The 20,168-nt window shown below is 42.2% G+C and overlaps 1 protein-coding gene across 2 annotated transcripts in view; it reads right to left on the reverse strand.

Moving 5' to 3' along the window:
• Positions 1-270: 270 nt before the first annotated feature.
• POU2F3 (POU class 2 homeobox 3) overlaps positions 271-20,168 on the reverse strand; it is a 129,313-nt gene continuing 109,415 nt past the window's right edge. For both annotated transcript variants that reach the window (XM_088458716.1, XM_088458717.1), the window contains exons 8-13: positions 17,552-17,693; positions 15,728-15,864; positions 15,466-15,627; positions 8,100-8,160; positions 5,382-5,514; positions 271-971 (exon numbers count right to left, since the gene is read on the reverse strand). In XM_088458716.1, the coding sequence (XP_088314842.1) occupies positions 932-971; positions 5,382-5,514; positions 8,100-8,160; positions 15,466-15,627; positions 15,728-15,864; positions 17,552-17,693 (675 nt within the window). In that variant the 3' untranslated portion in view covers positions 271-931. The remainder of the gene's footprint in view (positions 972-5,381; positions 5,515-8,099; positions 8,161-15,465; positions 15,628-15,727; positions 15,865-17,551; positions 17,694-20,168) is intronic.

The raw sequence follows: 20,168 nt of genomic DNA on the forward strand, positions 1-20,168 counted from the left end.
TGGTTATTTGTTGTCTTCATGTTAGGTGGTTGACTATGTAAATTGTAGCGCATTCAAGTCATCAGTTAGACAAAGACAGTATAGGGAAAAGTAAGTATACAAAAATTTCCATCCAACAAGAGGAGTATAACTGCATCCACAAAGAGCATCACCGAAATCACTATAATCATGTGAAGACCTAAAAACCTGTATCTCCATATTTCCCTATGAACTTGGAACACTAATTTCACATATCAGCAATTTTCTTTATTAAGGCAAAATCGGCTCTGTAATGTGACATCGTCACTTCCACAACAGTAATGGCAAACACAGTGTGTACAATGTTGTAAGATGCATCTACATAATCAAATGCAGCATTTATAATGTATATTTTAACATAGTTTGAACACATCATTCAGAAAAGTCCAGAACTCGTGTTCTGAATTACAAAGCAAAAGGTAAAAATCACACGGTCATGTAAAAATAACAATGAGACTATTTACAAGTTTCAATAATTTAGTGGGCAAAACTGCTCCTACAGACATATTGGACTATGGTCAAGAGGATGGGTAGTTGCTATGTTGGGATGAGAACATATAATGTAAATTTCACTTTTTAAACATCAGAAAAATATTTTGCAGTGGTGGTACTAGAGTGGTGGTACTACGTTGTCTCAAAACACAAAGGATGAAATATAGATCAAAGTTTCGGGTACTTGAGATGGATTAAGGACCTTGAGATGGACACTCCTTTTGAAGGATGCTCATCAACTGTAGGGCTTTAGTGTTCACGGGCTTAAATATCCCCCAACTGATTGTTTTGCAGCAAAAGTCTGTAGCTTTCAGTCCTCGGAGTATGTCAAACTACTGGTGGCAGTGACATTGTGTCAAGGAATGCTCTTTAAGTACCTGGTTAAACAAACCATCATCCTAGTTGAGTTGGAAGGGACTCCTCAGTGCAGGTATGTTGGGTGATTCCATCGATACCATGGTCTGGGCACAGAAAGCCAAAAAACAATTCAGGAAAAGAAAAAAAAAAACCATTTTAATTATATAGATGTTTTCTTCCCTCCCAAACAGAGCACTTTCTAAGATAGCACTGACACAATCACATTGGAAATGAGGGGTAAATGTAATAGCCTGCGACACATGCAATGGCAAATTCCAGGCGAGTCTGCCCAATGTTATTTAAAGGAGCAATCTTTTAAATGGAAATTCCGACTTGGTTTTGCCCTTTAAATTATTGCCCCTTTAAAACTGACCATGAACACACCGATGCCTGCAAGTCTCAGGCTATTACGTTTACCCCTGAATTGTTTATGCAATAATAAAAAATTCAAAATAACAGCACATAAATATAGCCCCATACATCAGGTGGCCATTTCCCCGATTCCCTGACTGGTCGGAAATGCAGATTGGTGGCCATGGATGATCCCTGATCCGATTAGGAATCAGTGAAATTCTTCATTTTAAAAATCTCTAATTTGCTGATCACGATCATATTTTGGTCGAGATTGACATATCAAGGAAATCCAACATGTTGTATTTCACCAATGCCCCGACCCTGGTGTCTGGGAAACAGGGAATTGCGACAATCTGTCACTGATGTATGGGGGCCTTTACACTTTCACCCAAACTGGCTATAAGCACAGGTAAAGTGTTTCAACATTTGTTTTGATAGTGAGAAACGCGTTGCTCTTATGTCATTTTGATAGTGAGAAACGCGTTGCTCTTAGGTCGTTTTGATAGTGAGAAACGCGTTGCTCTTAGGTCGTTTTGATAGTGAGAAACGCATTGCTCTTAGGTCAGCTTTAAGTAGAAAAAAACATCTATAATAAAGCAGATATAATATTCCTTCCAGGAAAATAATTATTTTAAAAAATACACTTGCAAATATCAAATAATATAAACATGAACAATGAAGTAAGCACCTATCAGTTTCAGAAGTAAATTCGCTTTCACCTAATCAAAAGAGGTTAGTTGTAGGGCAGGCAGGCTCGGACTGGGCCAGCGGGGTTCCGGGTAATTCCTCGATGGGCCCCACTGCTTCAAGGCCATGCCCTTTTGGTGAGGGGGGTGGGGCTTAGCAGGCCATGATTGGTGGGGGTGGGGGGATGCTGCTCAGCATGTTCTGGCTCACTGTCAGAACATGACAGTAGCAGTCTGGGCACAGAGGACCTCATTCAGAGTCGGTCAAAGCGACCGCACGGTCGTACGCCACCGATGTTCGCTATACTGCGCATACGTAAAGTTCGCAATGCGCGTGCGCAAACTAGCTGCTACGATCAGAAATATCTCTCTCCTTGAACACAGCCAGGTCGGTAGTTTGAGTGACAGATTGAGGCGTTTGTGGGTGGTAACAGGGGAAGGTGCTTGAAAACGGGGGAGTGGAGATCCGAACGCAGGCGTGCCTAATTATGCGAACGGCGTTTTATGGGAGTGCATAATTAACAAAGTAGCGTCATGGCACATGTGACATGGGAGGTTTTTACACTGACATGATCGTAGAGCTTAAGAGAGGGTATGGTCAACCTTAAGCCCTACGACCAGTTCCGATGGTTCCCGATGGTCTCGATTAATCCTTATATGCCCGGAGATGATGTGCAATGCGTACGAGAAGGAGGCGTATATTTTTGAATTCCAGCCGCTTCCTCCCCTTGGTCGGCCAGTTACCGATCCGAACTTAGGGACGCAACTTGCGAGGGAATCATTTGCATATCCGGCCCCTTTTCCCGTACGACCGTGCGGCCGCTTCGACCGACTCTGAATGAGGTCCAGAGTGTGGTTGTGGCTGTCTCTGATTTCTCCAGCCCCAGGGATTGCTAGCTATACAGTCACTTCCTGATTTTGATTGGCCCACGCCCACCAATGACCTGTGGCATCTCTCCAGTCCTCTTCTCTGGTGTTAAATTTCTGCATCCTCCCATCAATGGGCGAACTGTCACATTTGTCTCCAGGCAGCTCCCGTACCTTGTGGGCGGCACATTGCAGTACACACCATACAAGACACCCTACAAGCTGGCAAGCTGTAAGCAAGATAAATAGGACTGGCATTTTTACTTTTGTAACTGTATTTAGCTCCTCAATGTTGTGCAGCTACTAGGCACTGTTTGCCATGCCAGAAGGCATGCTGGGATTTGTAGTCCCACATATGTATTGTATATTATGCTATGGCCACAGTAGTGCTAGTAAGATTATTTGTTAAAGTCAGATTTACAGCTAGCTGGGGAGTAATATCAGCAAAGTAGTGGAATAACATCGCATATACAGATATTTGGGGACCTATTTAGCATTAAATATTTGCAGGATATTTCCTGAAAAAAGATGTTATCGGGTAGTACCCGCAAATATATAGTATCCTCCAGATGTTCCTCCATTTAGGTTTCTATGGGGTCTGGTGTGCTGCCTGAATTACCAAGCGCCGTGCTTGGCCGCAACAGGATAACGCCATCTCCAGATGGTGCTACCCTATAGAAGCCTACGGGCTACTAATGCACACATTTCTCCTCTCAGTCAGCCTCCGGTGAGGCATGCACCAGGAAATGGACGCGCATAGACATTAGCTGCCGGGGACCCGGAGCAGGAAGCGCTGTGATAGCGTCACACTATGACACCTCTTCCAGCTTTTATGCAGGGAGGGGCTATTATTGGAACCCATCCCTGGCAAGAGAATTTTAGTATATTTACAGAACATATTAATTTTCACATTATGAATTTGGGTGAAATATATTTATCACATCCACATTAAAAATGTGGATTGTGATAAATATGCTTCTTGGTGATTTAAAGCATTGACAATTTTATTGACAATGCTTAACCTGCAATCCATTAGATTTATGATACCTATCGGTGTAATTTTGTCTGTCATTACAGTAGGTGGTTAATACGATCCTCGGTGTGACACAACTAGAATAGCATTTCTACTCTGTGATGTACATAATGTCGATGTTAAATGTACATAATCTGATTAGCTAAAGCTATGTAAATGTGAAATGTAGCAACATAAGGGGAATCTGTATTTCACAATATTTCTGGATATTTTATCTAGTATGTGAGTGTTTTGTAGTTTTGAATATAAATGATATTCATTTGTATCAAGGGTGGGTGTGAGAGAGACACATATGTGAGAGGACCAGAATGTGCGTAAGTGTATTTGAGAGACACAAGTGGTGTGTCAGCATGTGTGAGAGGCACAGAGAGTTCGTCAGTGTGTGTGTGAGGCACCAGGCGTGCGTCAGTGTATGTGAGAGGCACAGGGCGTGCATCAGCATGTACTCCCTGAGTATGCGTCAGTGTGTGTGAGAGGCACAGAGTGTGTGCATCAGTGTATGTGAGAGGCACAGAGTGTGCTTTAGTGTATGTGAGAGGCACAGTGTGTGTGTCACTGTGTGTGAGAGGCACAGAGTTTGCGTCAGTATGTGTGAGAGGCACAGAGTGTGTGTGCGTCAGTGTATGTGAGAGGCACAGAGTGTGCATCAGTGTGTGTGAGAGACACATAGTGTGTGTCAGTGTGTTTGTGAGAGGCACAGAGTGTGCGTCAGTGTGTGTGAGAGGCACAGCATGTGTATCAGTGTGTGTGAGAGGCACAGAGTGTGCGTCAGTGTGGGTGAGAGGCACAGCATGTGTATCAGTGTGTGTGAGAGGCACAGAGTGTGTGTCAGTGTGTGTGAGAGGCACAGAGTGTGCGTCAGTGTGTGTGAGTGGCACAGTGTACATATTATCATTAGATTAAAGAAGTGTGACCACACCTACCAGTGGTTGGACACACCCCTTCAGCGGGCCCCTGCTGCTGCATTTCCCTGGTGGGCCCTTAATGCCCCGGGTCTGACACTGAGTGCAGGTGACTGTCATCGTCAGTGCGTATTTCTATCACACTTCTTGTACCAAATGCAATTGATGTGGTGCATACATGTCCCTGTGTAGCTCAGCCTCAGTTTACAATTACGCAAACACCCCCTTACTGTACTCAGCCAGCATTCCAAAAACCTCTCCCTCCCCTGTTCCTCCTCTCCATGCATAGTGAGGCACAAGTACAGGGTCCGAATACAGATCTAGGCATATGTTAATTTCTGGGCGTGCACGGTACAAATTTGCATATTTGTCGCTAAGCAATCACGCATACATCCAACTCAGCATAAGCCCCATCATGTCTAGTGTGAGCCCTATCATGGAACCAGCTCAGAGAAAGTAGTCATGGCTGTGAGTGTTCATTAGCCCACCATACAATAAATATGACTCCATCCTCACAACCACTGCTCTCTCTGCAGTGTACTGGCCGCTCTAGTCATATGCACATATCTGATAAGGGTTTGCTAAGGAAGAACTGTGCTTAACTACATTTTGAAGAACATGCTGGGTGGGCTCTTATCCACTTATGAGCCACAGAAGAGAAAACAAACTCACCCAGATGAACTGTAGCTGGAGGTATTGACATTGGGCTTGGAACTGTTTAGGGAGATTCCAGGACTGCTGGAGTGGAGACCCGAGCTCGGGGAGGTTGGTCTGCTGGAGCTCCCAGGTGAGCACGAGGAAGTTACTGTAACAAAAGAACTAATTAATGCATACATTCTATCCATACAATTTCCATTCTACCATAATCCAACATAGTTTCCGTAGGCTGTTACTGTATATATTACACTATTCAGAGTCTATTAACTCTCTTTTGTAATAGGTCTCCTAACATCCACCAACGTTCCCATCTGCTGCTCTTAGTGATGATCAGACACCTGGTAATCTGGTTAGATGTTGTGTATTAGGATTTCCTTTCTATGAATGAATCATAATGCGATTAATGCTAGTAGCATTGATAAGGGCTTTCTGTACACTTGTGTCTGTGCTTTTGAACTCTGGGACACTCTCCACCAGCAATTATGGAACAGGAATTTCCGGCTTCTGATAAGTTCCTAATCGGTGCCGATAAATAAATATATGCAGCACATAATTAATAGATATAAATAGCAGCACAACATAATAATGAGTACATTAATGTACTGCATTACGTAAGTTGTCACACCTTCATTCTGCATTTGGCGGAAACTGGGAATTAAAATTTGCCAGCGCTCCTTTAGGAAAAATAAAAATGTGGTCACTACAGTGCAATAAACTGCCATGGCTGGTTCCTCTACACTGTGCATCTGTCCTATTACCAGAAGGTAAATATTACAAACCACATCTAAACACTCAACTCAAACATAAGCTAATAAAATAACACACACAGGTATATTGTATGTTTATGTACAAGCTGAAGTTTCTTGATGGGTTTAAGCAGGACATTTGGAATACTACTCAAAGCAAAACACACCCTGTAAATTTACCCTATAATTTGGATTTGATTTTGTTTGTTTGGAACCTCTAAAGCAGTCTATCGGGGGCATCTAACATTGTGGCAGGGCATGCTGGGATGTGTAGTTCTACTACAGCTGGAGGGCTGAATGTTGAATATCCCCGTTTTAAAGAGTGTAATGTCATGTGTGTTACTACAAAAAAGGATTTTCCTGGCACATTTGCAGAACACTAGTATTTGGAGCCTATCATGGACCTTCTCATGAAGTTGTCACATTTCTAAATATTACAAACCTCAACATCTGCAATCTACTATATAAAGGAGGATGGTGATGCAAAGTTATGTCCCATGACAATGTCTAAAACTAATCTAGAGATATAGGGCCTGATTCATCACGGATCGCAATAGCAAACACGTTGGCAGATTCGGTCGATGGTGCGTAAGCATCGCAGTGCATGTGCGCGAATTAGCATTGCGATCACTCTGCGATCACCTACACAGATAAAAAGCCATCGGAGTCAGAGGGACGGGATTTCATTGTTTGGGGGTGGTGACGGGGGAGTGGTCAGAGAAACGCAAGTGTGCCTGTCCGTTTGAACGCCGTTGCATGGCCGTGCATAAATTAGCCACTACGACGGCATACGCAGCCTGTGTGCCCACTGCGTGCGACGAGGTTAGCAATTCCTGAGTAAGGGCCTCATTCAGAGCCGGACGCTATTTGCGCTCGCTCGTTCAGAAAATAGGGGTGGCTATTCAAATGAACCGTTCGCTCTTTGCGGTCTGAACGAGCGAACAAAACTTGCGGTCGTTTTTTGAAAAAATACGCCCCCTGGCCGCTCGCATCCTACGTCATGTCCGCTATTTATTAGATTAATCGAGTACATCGACCAGGGTATGAACTGCTCGCTATTCTTGTGGTTGGTTTTTGCTACCACAATTTTGCGAGCAGTTCTGGCTATAAAATAACCCAGTGACGTGGTCAATGACGCTGCTGTATTAATTATGCACACCCTTAAAACGCCCGTTTTGACCTTTAAGCACGCCTGCGTTCGGATCTCCACTCCCCATTTTCAAGCACCTTCCCCTGTTACCACCCACATATGCCTCCTCCTGTCACTCAAAATAGCAGGCATTCGCTATGTAGCGAACAAACGATTTTCGTCCGCACTGACTGGTTCGCGCATGCGTATTACGATCCGTACGCATGCGCAGTTGGGCAAACATCGCTCGGAGCAAACGAGCGGCCGCTTATGAGCGGCTCTGAATCAGGCCCCAAGGTCAGACCTGTTGTAATTGTGCGTGAGGGGCCGATGTTACTCGATGCACACACAGACTGTAGCTGCCGGTGCACCCCAGGGACACTGACTTCCTGACTAGCAAAGGACAGTGCGGCCACTCTTCTGAGGCTGCCCATCAAAGGGTAAGTATTTTCATGCAAAAAGGAGAACAACCGAAAGGTTCTACTCAGGCGCTGCGAGGGGTCATAATTCCGAAGAAGCTGTTAAAATTAAGGCTGGTCAACCTTAAGCAGATGAATACACATATATGAGAAAATAAACAGCGCTATAGTGACATTTAAATAATAATAATTATAACAATGGAATGGATTGTGTATGTAACAGTATTTAATATAAACAAAATAAAATAAGGATATTAGATACAGTATATATATTCATGTAGTCATCTGAGCCATTTTACATCAATTAAAAGAAATGTAGGCAAATACCATCATATGCATGAATACTTTTAAAAACATTAATTAAAAAAAGCATGAAAGATGAAAGACTGATAGCAAACCATTGTTCACATGAAAAATACAAAAGATTAAGACTTATTACCTGTCATCGTACTGTGCACTGGAGTAATAGCCAAAGACCCCAAAGAACTGGATGTTGACACCTTTTATAGAACGGAAAGTGATAACTGTTAACGGCGTGTTCTATTTAAAAGGCTGCAATTATCAAGATGGGAAATATATATATATATATATATATATATATATATTCATCCACAGGCGGCAATCCGGATAAATAATGACTGCACAATCACATAGCTTAAGGTGCAACGTTTCAGCGCCTTTTATTAGCGCTTTTGTCAAGCCAGAATATATAAAAATGGTACATAACTCACCACATTAAATAGCAGAACAGCCCACGTGCATACTGAATGCCCATCCCGCTGTCCGGCGCCCAAAGGGTGCCGCACCAGAAATGACATCAGCACCCTCCCCCATTACCATAGTGACACATTACACAAAAAATGACAGTCAAAACAAAAAAATACATAATACATAAACAGTAAAGATCCCAATACATATAAGACAAAACAAACTCAATACATACATCAGATGATAAATTGCATAGAACAGCTGATATACAAAAACAAGCTTTACATATATACATGTATGCCCGTGCCGAATATCCCCGGGGGCACCAATAACAAACTGGCTAACACTGGATATCGTGCAATCCAGTGTTAAACACATAACAGTTAACAATTACAAACATATATAAATGCAGAAACATCAGAATGCTAGATAAACCAACAAACAATGTGACAAGGCTTAAATTACCTAAAATAGGACAATGGCTGATCTGCGGACCATTAACAGAATACATGGCTAGATGAAGATGCAGCAGAGATCTAAACCAGATGCAGTAATAAGGGATCCCTGTGCTCAAATTACCTAAACAGCTAGTACTGTGACATAGGCACTTAGGGGTCTATTTACTAAGCAGTGTTAGGAGACAGAGGGGTCTATTTACTAAACAGTGTTAGGAGACAGAGTGAAAAGTGATAAGAAAGTTATAAGGTGCCAGCCAATCAGCTCCCAACTGTCATTTTTCAATCACAGCCTGTGAGATGGCAGTTGGGAGCTGATTGGCTGGCACCTTATCACTTTTCACTCTGTCTCCTAACACTGCTTAGTAAATAGACCCCTTAATAAGTAAATAGACATGTGTTACTCTAACCCTACCTGATCGGTGGCTCATAGAACATCGTCAAAAGGGCTAAATAAAGCAGTGGAGTCCTAATGACTCATTCAAATCCCGGGGCGACAAAGTATCCAACCTAATGATCCAATTAGTTTCACATTGCAACAACTTGCGCAATCTATTGTGATACCCTATACTATGGATTTATTCACAATGTAATCATACAATATAGTATAGCAGTAAAGATGGCAATAGTGAATCCTTTCTTATGTTTATTATACTTTGCAAGAACAAAGAAACACTTGGCATATATCAACAATGCATTTCAGTAGACAGTAACACACACATTAACACTCTTGTTTATTTTATTTTTCAGGAACCTGCAGATCACTAGCGAACTCTGGACTTCGAACCTGCAAACTATAAATGGGTAAGTATTCTCTAGTGGCAATTATCAAATGACTGATTTTGCAATTCCCTTAATATCTCTAAAATATATACAAAAACCTCACATGAGTATGATAAACGGATAAGTTTACATCAAGAATACACTCACACTACTGCACTTTACATGTCTCATACACTGCTAGTTCAGCGCTGAAATAGTTAATAGGGTGCACCCTTCGTTGCCCGGGATATGAAGAATAGTTCTTAAACTAGCTACAGTACTTGTCTGTATTTAATGCAATACTGTAATCCTCTGTAAATGATCCTGCTGCGATGGTGTTGGTATTACAGTCAGTTTCTTCTCTGCTTAGCAACCTTAGTTCATACTCATAGTATTACAGGTGCTGGCACTGAAGTGTCGCCCTAACACTGCTGGTACCTGTTGTACCTAACCTCCAATATGCGGTATCAGGGGGTTACTCTTACTATTATGAATGCAGTCTATAGACCCCACGCTGATCTCTGCAGGGACTGCTGTGCATATGTAATGGTGGACAGCTGTAGGCCTCCAGTTAATAAGCGCTAATGTCACTGAGTGTCTATTTGGGAGGTTGCAGCAGCTTCTTACCCCTCTGGTATCAACTCTCAACCTCCGGCTCCTTTACAAGCTCAGTCTCTCTATATTTCCGCAGCTCCGCCTGAGGCACTCCCTTAGGGGTCATCTGTCACACCTCTCTTATGCTGATTGTTCTCAGAACCTCCCCGGATAACACTGCTTAGTCCCATTGGATGTTCCCCGCCTCAGAGACCTCCGCTGCTCGTCCCGGAGTACGGCCGCAGACCTCAGGTAAGCATCAAGGCAGCGCAGCCCCTTCTCCTGTCCAGCTACCTCACCAACTGCACACAGCAACTGCCATTTTTCTCTAGGTCAAATCCTTGAGCCTGCTACAGTACTCACTGGTCCCCTAACGTCCACCACCACTGAGGAGGCAGTGCAAATAGTCCCTGAACCTTAATGAAACCAGTTAAATCATGCCCTATATTAGACAATGGCAGGAGTCACATTAATATTTTACATTTACATAGAGGCACATCAGTGTGGGTAGGAACACAGGGTGTTGGTGGGGTGCCACACTATCACCTCTCCTTAGTTATGAGGTGGGGTACATGGTCGATGATCCTTTACCTAAGGGACGAAATGTTGTGTTTGGCCATGGCAAAATGCCTAGCTACTGGCTGTTCGCTACTCCCCATGGCTAGGGCCGCCCGAATAGCTGAGCGGTGTTGGGCCATGCGTTCAGTGCACTCAGTTTTACCAATGTACATCTTAGAGCAAGGGCAAGTGATGGTATATACAATAAATTTACTGGTACATGTCAAATGATGACGTATATTGTATATGACACCTGAAAATCGGTGACTGAATACAGTTCTGTAAGAATCTGCACGTAGTGCAGTTAGGGCACTTGAAACAACCTACTTTAGGTGTACCTAAAAATTTTGTATTTTTAATTTTGCACATCTGGGAAATATCATTGCGAACAAGATAATCCCTCAGATTTTTGCCTCTGCGGTAACAGGACATCAATGTGGAATTATGAAGAGGTTTTAAATCCTTGTCAGTGGTGGTGATGGGCCATAATGATGACTTAGCTTGGCGATTGATGGTGGAACTCATATGATTGTATTTGTTAGCCCAGATGTGTTTGTTCCTCATACTCTTTTCCTTTTTATTATAGGACATATCAATCTGTCAGGGGCAGTGCTTCAGCCAATGCTTCAGATTTAGCTTGTTCTAAAATTACCTTATTATATCCTCTCTGCATGAAATGAGCGTACATCACATCCAACTGTAAGGTAATGCAGGTTTCAAGGGGGGTGGATGTGCGCTACTGGCTAACAGAACATTGTTCCTGTCTGTAGCTTCAGAGAATAAGGAAGGAATTAGCTTACCCTTGTCTTTGGTAAGCGTCACATCTAAAAATATTGACACTGTGTAAGTCACCGGTCTACCTAGATCGTTATAGGAATCAATAATATTAACAAAGGATTGAGGCGTACCACCCCAAATGATCAGCAAGTCATCAATGTAGCAATAAAACGCAATCACATCTTTAGCAATATTAAGATCTGAAAAAAATACATCATGCTCAATGCTGAACATGTAGGCATCCGCGTACGATGGGGCCACATTCGACCCCATCGCACAGCCTGACATTTGTAAATAGAATGACCCATCGTACATAAAGTAGTTACGCGTTAGAACCAACTCAAGCAATTGCAAAAACAATTCAACACATGGTCCTTTGTACAATGGATTGTTGGTGATAAGCAATGTTGTAGCATGCATACCCTCTGTATGTGGTATGCAGGTGTACAAGCTACAAGCATCGACTGAACATAGCACACAATCAGAAGATAAATCAGGCAATTTAGACAATGACAATAGTAAGTCATTAGAGTCCTTTAAAAAGGTGGGGCGAGCCTGTACTCACGGTTGTAACAGAGCATCCAAGTATGTGGAAATAGGCTGGTATAAAGACCCAGGAGCAGCTATTATAGGCCTACCAGCAGGCTTCACGGGGTCCTTATTGATCTTAGGGATCAAATATAACATTAATAGCTGGAGAAATTAACCCCTGACTACAAGCGATGGATATCAAAGAATCCAATTATTTTCTGAAACCCACAGTCGGATCTTGCGATAGTTTTTTATAGATGGATAAATCACTAAGGGGTCTATTTAGTAAGCAGTGTTAGGAGACAGAGTGAAAAGTGATAAGAAAATGATAAGGTGCCAGCCAATCAGCTCCTAACTGTCATTTTTCAAACACAGCTTGTGAAATGACAGTTGGGAGCTGATTGGCTGGCACCTTATCACTTTCTTATCACTTTTCACTCTGTCTCCTAACACTGCAAGGGGTCTATTTACTAAGCAGTGTTAGGAGACAGAGTGAAGAGTGATAAGGTACCAGCCAATCAGCTCCCAACTGTCATTTTTCAAACACAGCCTGTGAGATTGCAGTTAGGAGCTGATTGGCTGGCACTATATCACTTTTCACTCTGTCTCCTAACACTGCTTAGTAAATAGACCCCTTTAAGTTGTTTCTCAGCTTCCTTCTTATACTCATGGAGGTTTGAAACCACGATGGCTCCCCCACTTATCGGTCTGTCTGAATACTACATCTTCATATGTGGTTAGATTTTTTAGAGCTACTTGTTCATCCTTACTCAAATTCCAATAGTTAGGTTTTTTAATAAAGGGGTCTTCACAAATGGCCTTATCTAATAGCCAGGAAAAGGTTTTGATGGATGCATTACTACTACTAGGATCGAAAGCCAATCTCTGTTGCAATTTAAGAAACTGTGGGGGTACATCAGAGGACAAGGAAGTTTTATCCAAGAAGAACTGTTTAATTGTAATACTTTTGTTCAACATATATGACTCTAGTTTCCACTGCATATTGTCAAACGGCACAGTTGGAACAAAAGACAGTCCCTTTCTTAAGACAGCTGGCTCAGTATCAGACAGAACGCTGTCTGAAAGGTTAATAACTAAGCCCTGCGTCCCCTGGGAGGTCTTCTTCTGCCTCTGGGTCTGTTGACCTCTGCGGGTGCGTTTGGGCCCAGATCTAAAAAAACATGCCCTTGTACGATTCCCGACTGGAGATTGTCCCTGACCTTTGTGTTTATGTCTGGTAAGCGAGTCTGTGTTACTTTCAGTTGTGCCTGTATCCTCAGAGGTATCAAATCAGGGTTTTTTCAAGATGTGTCTAAACAAAGGGTGCCTATCCGTTTTAGAATGAGCCCCCGTTAACCAGCTATAAACACGTTGTTGTTCGTAGTCTAAGTCCACTTTTTTCTTTTCTCACCCTTGAATCTAATCAATTCAGCTTTGTATGTTTCAAGCTGTGTGTTTAATTTAGAACTCCAATCACACTGTTTGTCAGCGGTTAATGTCGGGAGATGGCTAGCTTCGAAGGATTTGACCTTATCTTTAGTGGTATTAATTTCTCTCTTAAGGTGCGTACACACGGGACGATTTTCTCCCCAAACGAAATCGTCCTGTGTGTCCCCAGCAGGGGTGTGCTCAGTGTTGTTAACGACACTGAGCACAAACACTGAACAAAATCAATAACAATTTCGTTCAGTACCGGGCTCCCTCGCTCATCCCCGAACATGTCCAACCTGACAATATCATCAGGTTGGACAGGAGGTTCGGGCGATGAACGGCAACCACCAACTGAAAACGGGAGCACGCATTGGTAGTTATCGTTCATTGTTTTGGGGCAGAAACTGGACGATTTTTTTGGACGACTGAACGACATCGTTATCGTTCAGTCATCCAAAAAATCGACACGTGTGTACGCACCTTAAGACTCCTCTATTACCAGTAATAAGAGGTCAAATGAACATGTGTTGAGCACAGAGGTCAATTTCTTACAGAATTCCACATTATATCATCCGATCGTGGGGACGTTCTTTATTCTGAAACCACAGAGTTTTGTTTTGTCTTTATAGTAATTGGACAAAGTCAGTCCATGATAAAATAAATCTTTCTCTTTTCTTAAGCCGTAATAGGTCATTATATAATTCTTGTGTTGAAGGCAACGAAACATTAACAGTTAAAGCTTCCATTAACAATATTGCCTCTGCCTCAGATTCAGAAAAACTGAACACCGCACCTTGCTCCAAGGTAATCTGTTGGTGTAAACCTTCAACATTATGTGCTGTCATCTAGGCAATGCAAATAATCCGGCTAGTGTCACAAATACTGGTATCTAGGCAACAAAATGGCCACAACCAAAACAAAGTCCTCCGATAGAAATGCAGACACAAGCAGCATTCAATGGATTCAGCTTAGTTCATAGTCAAATAGTAACCAACGGCGCTCTGCCGTGCAAATGGCTTGTTCTTAAACAGTCCAAGGTGCCTTGATAAAAAAAACGAGTGACTAGTGAAACATGTCCCACAGTTTACATAGCCTATCACTCAGTAATACATACACTTCCACGATCCGGCACTCAAGTGGTACATGAAGGGGACTGGACCGGGTGCCATCCACAATAAGAGGCCCACCGCAATATATTCATCCACAGGTGGCACTCTGGATAAATAATAACTGCGCAATCACATAGCTTTAAGGTGCAACGTTTCAGTGCCTTTTATTAAGCCAGCATGGGCATACACGTATATATGTATAGCATGTTTTAGTATATCAGCTGTTCTATGCACTTTATCATCTGATGTATGTATTGAGTGTGTTTTGTATTGGGATCTTTACTGTTTATGTATTATGCCTTTTTTTTTACGGCAATTTTTTGTGTAATGTGTCACTATGGTAACAGGGGAGGGTGCTGATATCATTTCCATTGCGGCATCCTTTGGGCACCGGAATGGGCGTCCAGTATGCACGTGGGTTGTTCTGCTATTTCTCCCCACTAACAGAAGCTCCGTCCTAAGGAGCTTCTGATACTTATTAACAAAGCATAGCCTTCTTATATACCACTTTATATCATATATCATTTAGGTTAGGGAGACTAAAAAAAAATGAGGAGGGGGAGGGGAGGCAGTCCCTTACCTAGCCAGGGGCGCTCGGACCCCTTGATACATCCTTGTGTAGGCATTCCATTTTTATGTCATTTTATTATTTTCTCAAATTACAATTAAAACCATAATGATTGGCATATCGACAGCATGAATATATGCCTAATTACGCGTACATATATACTTTATGTATATATGCTGATTCATACAGATCTTTTTTTATTTATTTATTTTTATTTATTTATTTATTTTTTATTTATTTTTTACACTATTTTTTACTTTTTTTTCAACATCATGCTCCAAGTGTATCTGATTAGACTAAATAGATTCTCACCATTCTTGAGTTGTAGATTGGAGACTTCAGTGGTAAGTTAATTGGGCAGTTAATTCGTTTCTCTTTCTGGCGTCTATTACAAAACCACACTCGCACCACTTCTTTTTCCATGGCGAGCTGCTCCGCTATCATGCTGATCTCCTCGGAGCTGGGCTTGGGGTTCTGTGAGAGGTAACACACCGTGTACAGTATGTGGAAGCCAGACTCAGTAACAAGCAATGACATACACAGTCATAGGGACAGAACAAAACATCACTCTTACGTCTTGGAACCGCTTCTCCAAAGTCAGACGTATGTTAGTTTCAATACTTGTCCTTTTCTTCCTTTTACGCCCAAACAACTCGCTTAATTGTGGATAAGTAGTATTGGGTGTTAGGGCAGAATCTGATGGGGTAGTCTCTAAAAAGTGTAAGAACAAGACGTGTTACTCTATCTACATGTCCTAAAACATATACAGGTTGAGTCTCCCATATCCAAATATTCCGAAATACGGAATATTCCGAAATACGGAATATTTTTAGCATGACTGAGATAGTGAAAACTTTGATTTTTGATGGTTCAACGCACACAAACTTTGTTTAAGGCACAAAAGTATTAAAACTAAAGTATAAAATGACCTATAGGCTGTGTGTATAAGGTGTATATGACACATAAATGAATTTCATGTATGTACACACACTTTGTTTGAGGCACAAAATTATTGAAAATATTGTATAAAATGACCTTCAGGCTGTGTGCATAAGGTGTATATAAATCATAAATGCTTTCTGTGTTTAGATTTGGGCCCTATACCTAAGACATTTCAATATGGTATGCAATTATTCCAAAATACGGAATATTCCGATATCCAAAATACCCCTGGTCCCAAGCATTTTGGATATGGGAGACTCAACCTGTAGCTGGTAAGAGATGAGGGCATTACAGGAAAGAGGCCTTGAGTTAATGGAAACATCTAAAAACCCTTTTGTAGATATGTAATAATAACCATAAACCACTGCAATCTAAAAATGTTTACACATTCATGTAACAATATTTACAGTAAATACAAAATGAAACAAAAATTAGTGAGTCTGTATGTACAGTACCATTTACATATTAATTATTGTAGGAGTATTCCATTTGAGGAATTTATGAAATTAGCAATTACAAGTTCTCTAGTTAGTTATATAGAACTCTACCCCAAATTATTATTATTTTTTTATTTAGTCAGCCTGGGGCAATTGACATAAAGAAAATCCACTTGTCACCAATGCTGCTGTCTCCAACAGACTCTATCGCAGCCTATCAAGGCTGCACCGATATTGGGATTCCTATGGAGGTGCGCTCCACAGTAACCCAACAAGAAACAAGCACGTTCTGGCGTTCTATCCTTAGGGCCTGCAGAAATAGAATGCCAATGTTTTTGTTTTTGTTTGCGGGGGTATGGCATATGTGTGCATGAATTGTAACCACACGGTGACTGTAGCCATACAACTTCACTACACCTGTGCGCCAACTAGGCGATCTGGAAGACATGTTCTGTTAAGGGTGCACTGCTATAGACCATCAATAGGGTTAATTATTAATACCGTATAAGACTACACTATCCAGTACATAAGGAGACCGATATGTACATATATGCCCAGGGCAGTGCAAGGTTCCTCTGCTGCTCCTCCAGACTCCCGGACTAGCTCCAATGCTCAGGAATGGTGCCCACATCTGAAATAAAAACATTCAGCTCAGGCAGGATGGCCCTACTGCCGCATTTAATGGCTTATTGTGATCGCTGGTCCTGTATGTGCTGGAATTATGACACAATACACTTTGTATGACGCATATTAAAGCCGAATAAGTACTAATTATGCCCTCTTCATGGACTGGCCACACGCCCTCTAAAATCAAGCATTTGGAACCCCCCTCTAGACATTCTGTGTTTGACACTGGCAAGTACAGTACATATATATTTTCTTTGCTTACTCTTTTCTTTTACTGCATTGCATTTGAGATTCTTAAGTTCTGCAGAGGAATGATGTTATTATGTAGGTGACAAGAAGATGAACATATCCCTTACAGTACATTTATTTTATCTGCACCGCATGACCCTCACCTGCATCACTGAGCCACTTCTCCAGTAGGGGTTTCAGCTTGCACATGTTTTTGAAGCTTAAGTTAAGAGCTTCAAATCGTGATATGGTTGTTTGGCTGAAATCATTCCCATACAGTTTCCCCATAGCCAGACCGACATCACCCTGAGAAAAAACACACACAGCACCAGCATCAATTTTGTGCCCATGACATTTTATTAATGTTCCATAAAACATGTTTTCTTATACATTAGGCCACGATTCTTATCCATGTTATATCTCACATTCTATTTTTAATTAATATTTCATTGAATATTGTGTAATCAGTGGAGGTGGCAACGTAATAATGCCCAGTTGAGCTTTTCTCAGACATTAGACCATATTTGTGATAAAAATACAGTAACACCCCCAGTTTAGCTCCAGTAACTCAATCCTTCACTGGTACCTTTCTAGTTATTAATTATAATTTGTATTAAAACAGTGACGGTATACTCATCAGCCACAAAATCTCAAAGTTTTACACCTAAAGTACATTGCAGAAGAAGGGGAAACTCAATTAGCTACGATAAAACCTTAAGTTAACGTGTGTTAACTTAACGCACCTGTCGCCCGTAAATGTCACTTATCGCCTGTATACGAGCTCCCGTATTACGCCCCAGTTCAATTCGAAAAGCTGTCTTCCGGCGTTCGGACGATAATTCTTGCAAGTGTTACACGCGGTGAAGTATAGGTGAAAATGGGGAGATCAGCCTGTACCCCCAAAATGCAAACTAATACAGGATAACAGCATAGAAGTCTGTTAGTGGCCCAAAGCAAACTATTTGGGGTTCTAAAAGTGTGTCCAGTGTCTGTTATAAGCATTGTTCAATAACAGTGGAAAACAATCACAGAAAGCAAGTGTTTTTCAGCAAATTGAATGCTGTAGTATAATTAGGGGGGCATAAAAATGCCTGTCAGCTTATTTTTGGGTCTGTGTACCTGCAAGGTTTAAAACACCTGCCCCAACCGTTCAACACCCCCAAATACCTGTCCCACATCTTTTAGCCCCCACTTTGCAGAATTTCACCCCAAACATGACATATTATTGGACAAATTAAGCTAATTAAAAACTTCTAAGTGCCTAATTCATCATTAGGGAGGGTGTTCCATTGGTTCTAATCCAAGTCCCCACATTTATAACTTAAAATAGGGATTTTCCTAAATTTTTCACCTGCTCAGGAGGGGGTCCTGATAAAGAGGAGACATTAACCCCTATGCAGAATTAGCGCACGTTAACTGGGCGGCTAATTGAATAGGGCAAAACATTTATTTTCACCTAAAATTCACTTTTACACAGGAAAACAGGTTACCACAGCTAATTGAATTCCCTCCTAAATTACATACAGTTATGATGTAACTCTTATTCTGGCCTAGGACATTCGGGACTTCCGCAAGCCGGAGGCGTGTGTGCCCGAAAAAGGGGGCGTGGTCGGTTGGTAAAGGGGGCGTGGTCAAATGGCACGCCCCCATTTACATCACTAAGGGGCGTGCCCAGCATCTCCGAGATGCTGGGCTGCACCCACGCTTCCCCCTGTACTGTGAATAGATGCTGTCTGCATGCTCTGCATGCTTCTCCCAACTTCCCCCCACCGTGGGACACTGCAACCCGCGGGTGGGACAGCGGGACAGTCCCAGAAAAACGGGACTAAGTTCTGAGGTATGTAATAGTCCTCTAGATTAATACAGGATCCAAAGATAAACCTCACCCCCCAGCAAAGTTAGACATCCCCTCCCCATTACATTTTTCTACTGGTAATATGCTACAGTTCGTTTAGTGTCCAACAGGAAATGATCACCTGCCTCCACAGTTCTACAGGAAATGATGTATCCAGAACCAGCAGCCAGTATTTCCACTCTCAGTATCAAGGGTGCGGAGTCTAATGCACCGCTGGTATTCGGCAGATGACCCTGCAAGGAGCTTTGGGCTTTGCTGCGCCCAGTAAGCAGATCACGGCCCTTTGTACTGGTTACTAGCATGATAGTTAGGTGACAGATAGCTCTTAGGGGAAGATGTATCAAACCATAGAGAGAGATAAAGTGGAGAAGTTGCCCATAACAACCAAACAGCTTCTGTAATGATAGGTATAAGCTGATTGGTTGCTATGGGCAAATTATCCTCTTTATCTGTCTCTACGGTTTGATATATCTCCCCTAAGAGAGGTCAGCAGGCCGGCATCTGATACAGTGGAGATCTTGTATAGACCACAGGGACTAGGCAAAGGAGAGTCACGTACAAAGCCAAGGTCAGCATGCTGGGAGGTCACGCATAAGTCACTTGGATAATGCTGAGAGGTGTCACGTACAAAGCCAAGGTCAGAACACTGAGAGGTCATGGGTAAGTCACAGGGATATTGCAGGGAGGAGTCATGTACTAGCCATGACATACACAGGAGCACACACAACAGTGATCACAAGATGTTGGAGCTAGGTAGTAAGCCTAATACTCTGGAGGCCAACTGCAGACAGTGGTGCTTTAATAAGGAATCCCAATGTGAACAGCCTGCAGCTGTGCCGACAGTGATCACATGACCTCAGAAATAAAGCCAGGGAAGTTCCGCTCTCCCCTACAGCAGAGTGGAATGGCATCAGTCAGCAAGGTCA

Source organism: Taudactylus pleione, unplaced genomic scaffold, assembly GCF_031769625.1.
Source record: "Taudactylus pleione unplaced genomic scaffold, aTauple2 ptg000848l, whole genome shotgun sequence".
NCBI lineage: Eukaryota > Metazoa > Chordata > Amphibia > Anura > Myobatrachidae > Taudactylus > Taudactylus pleione.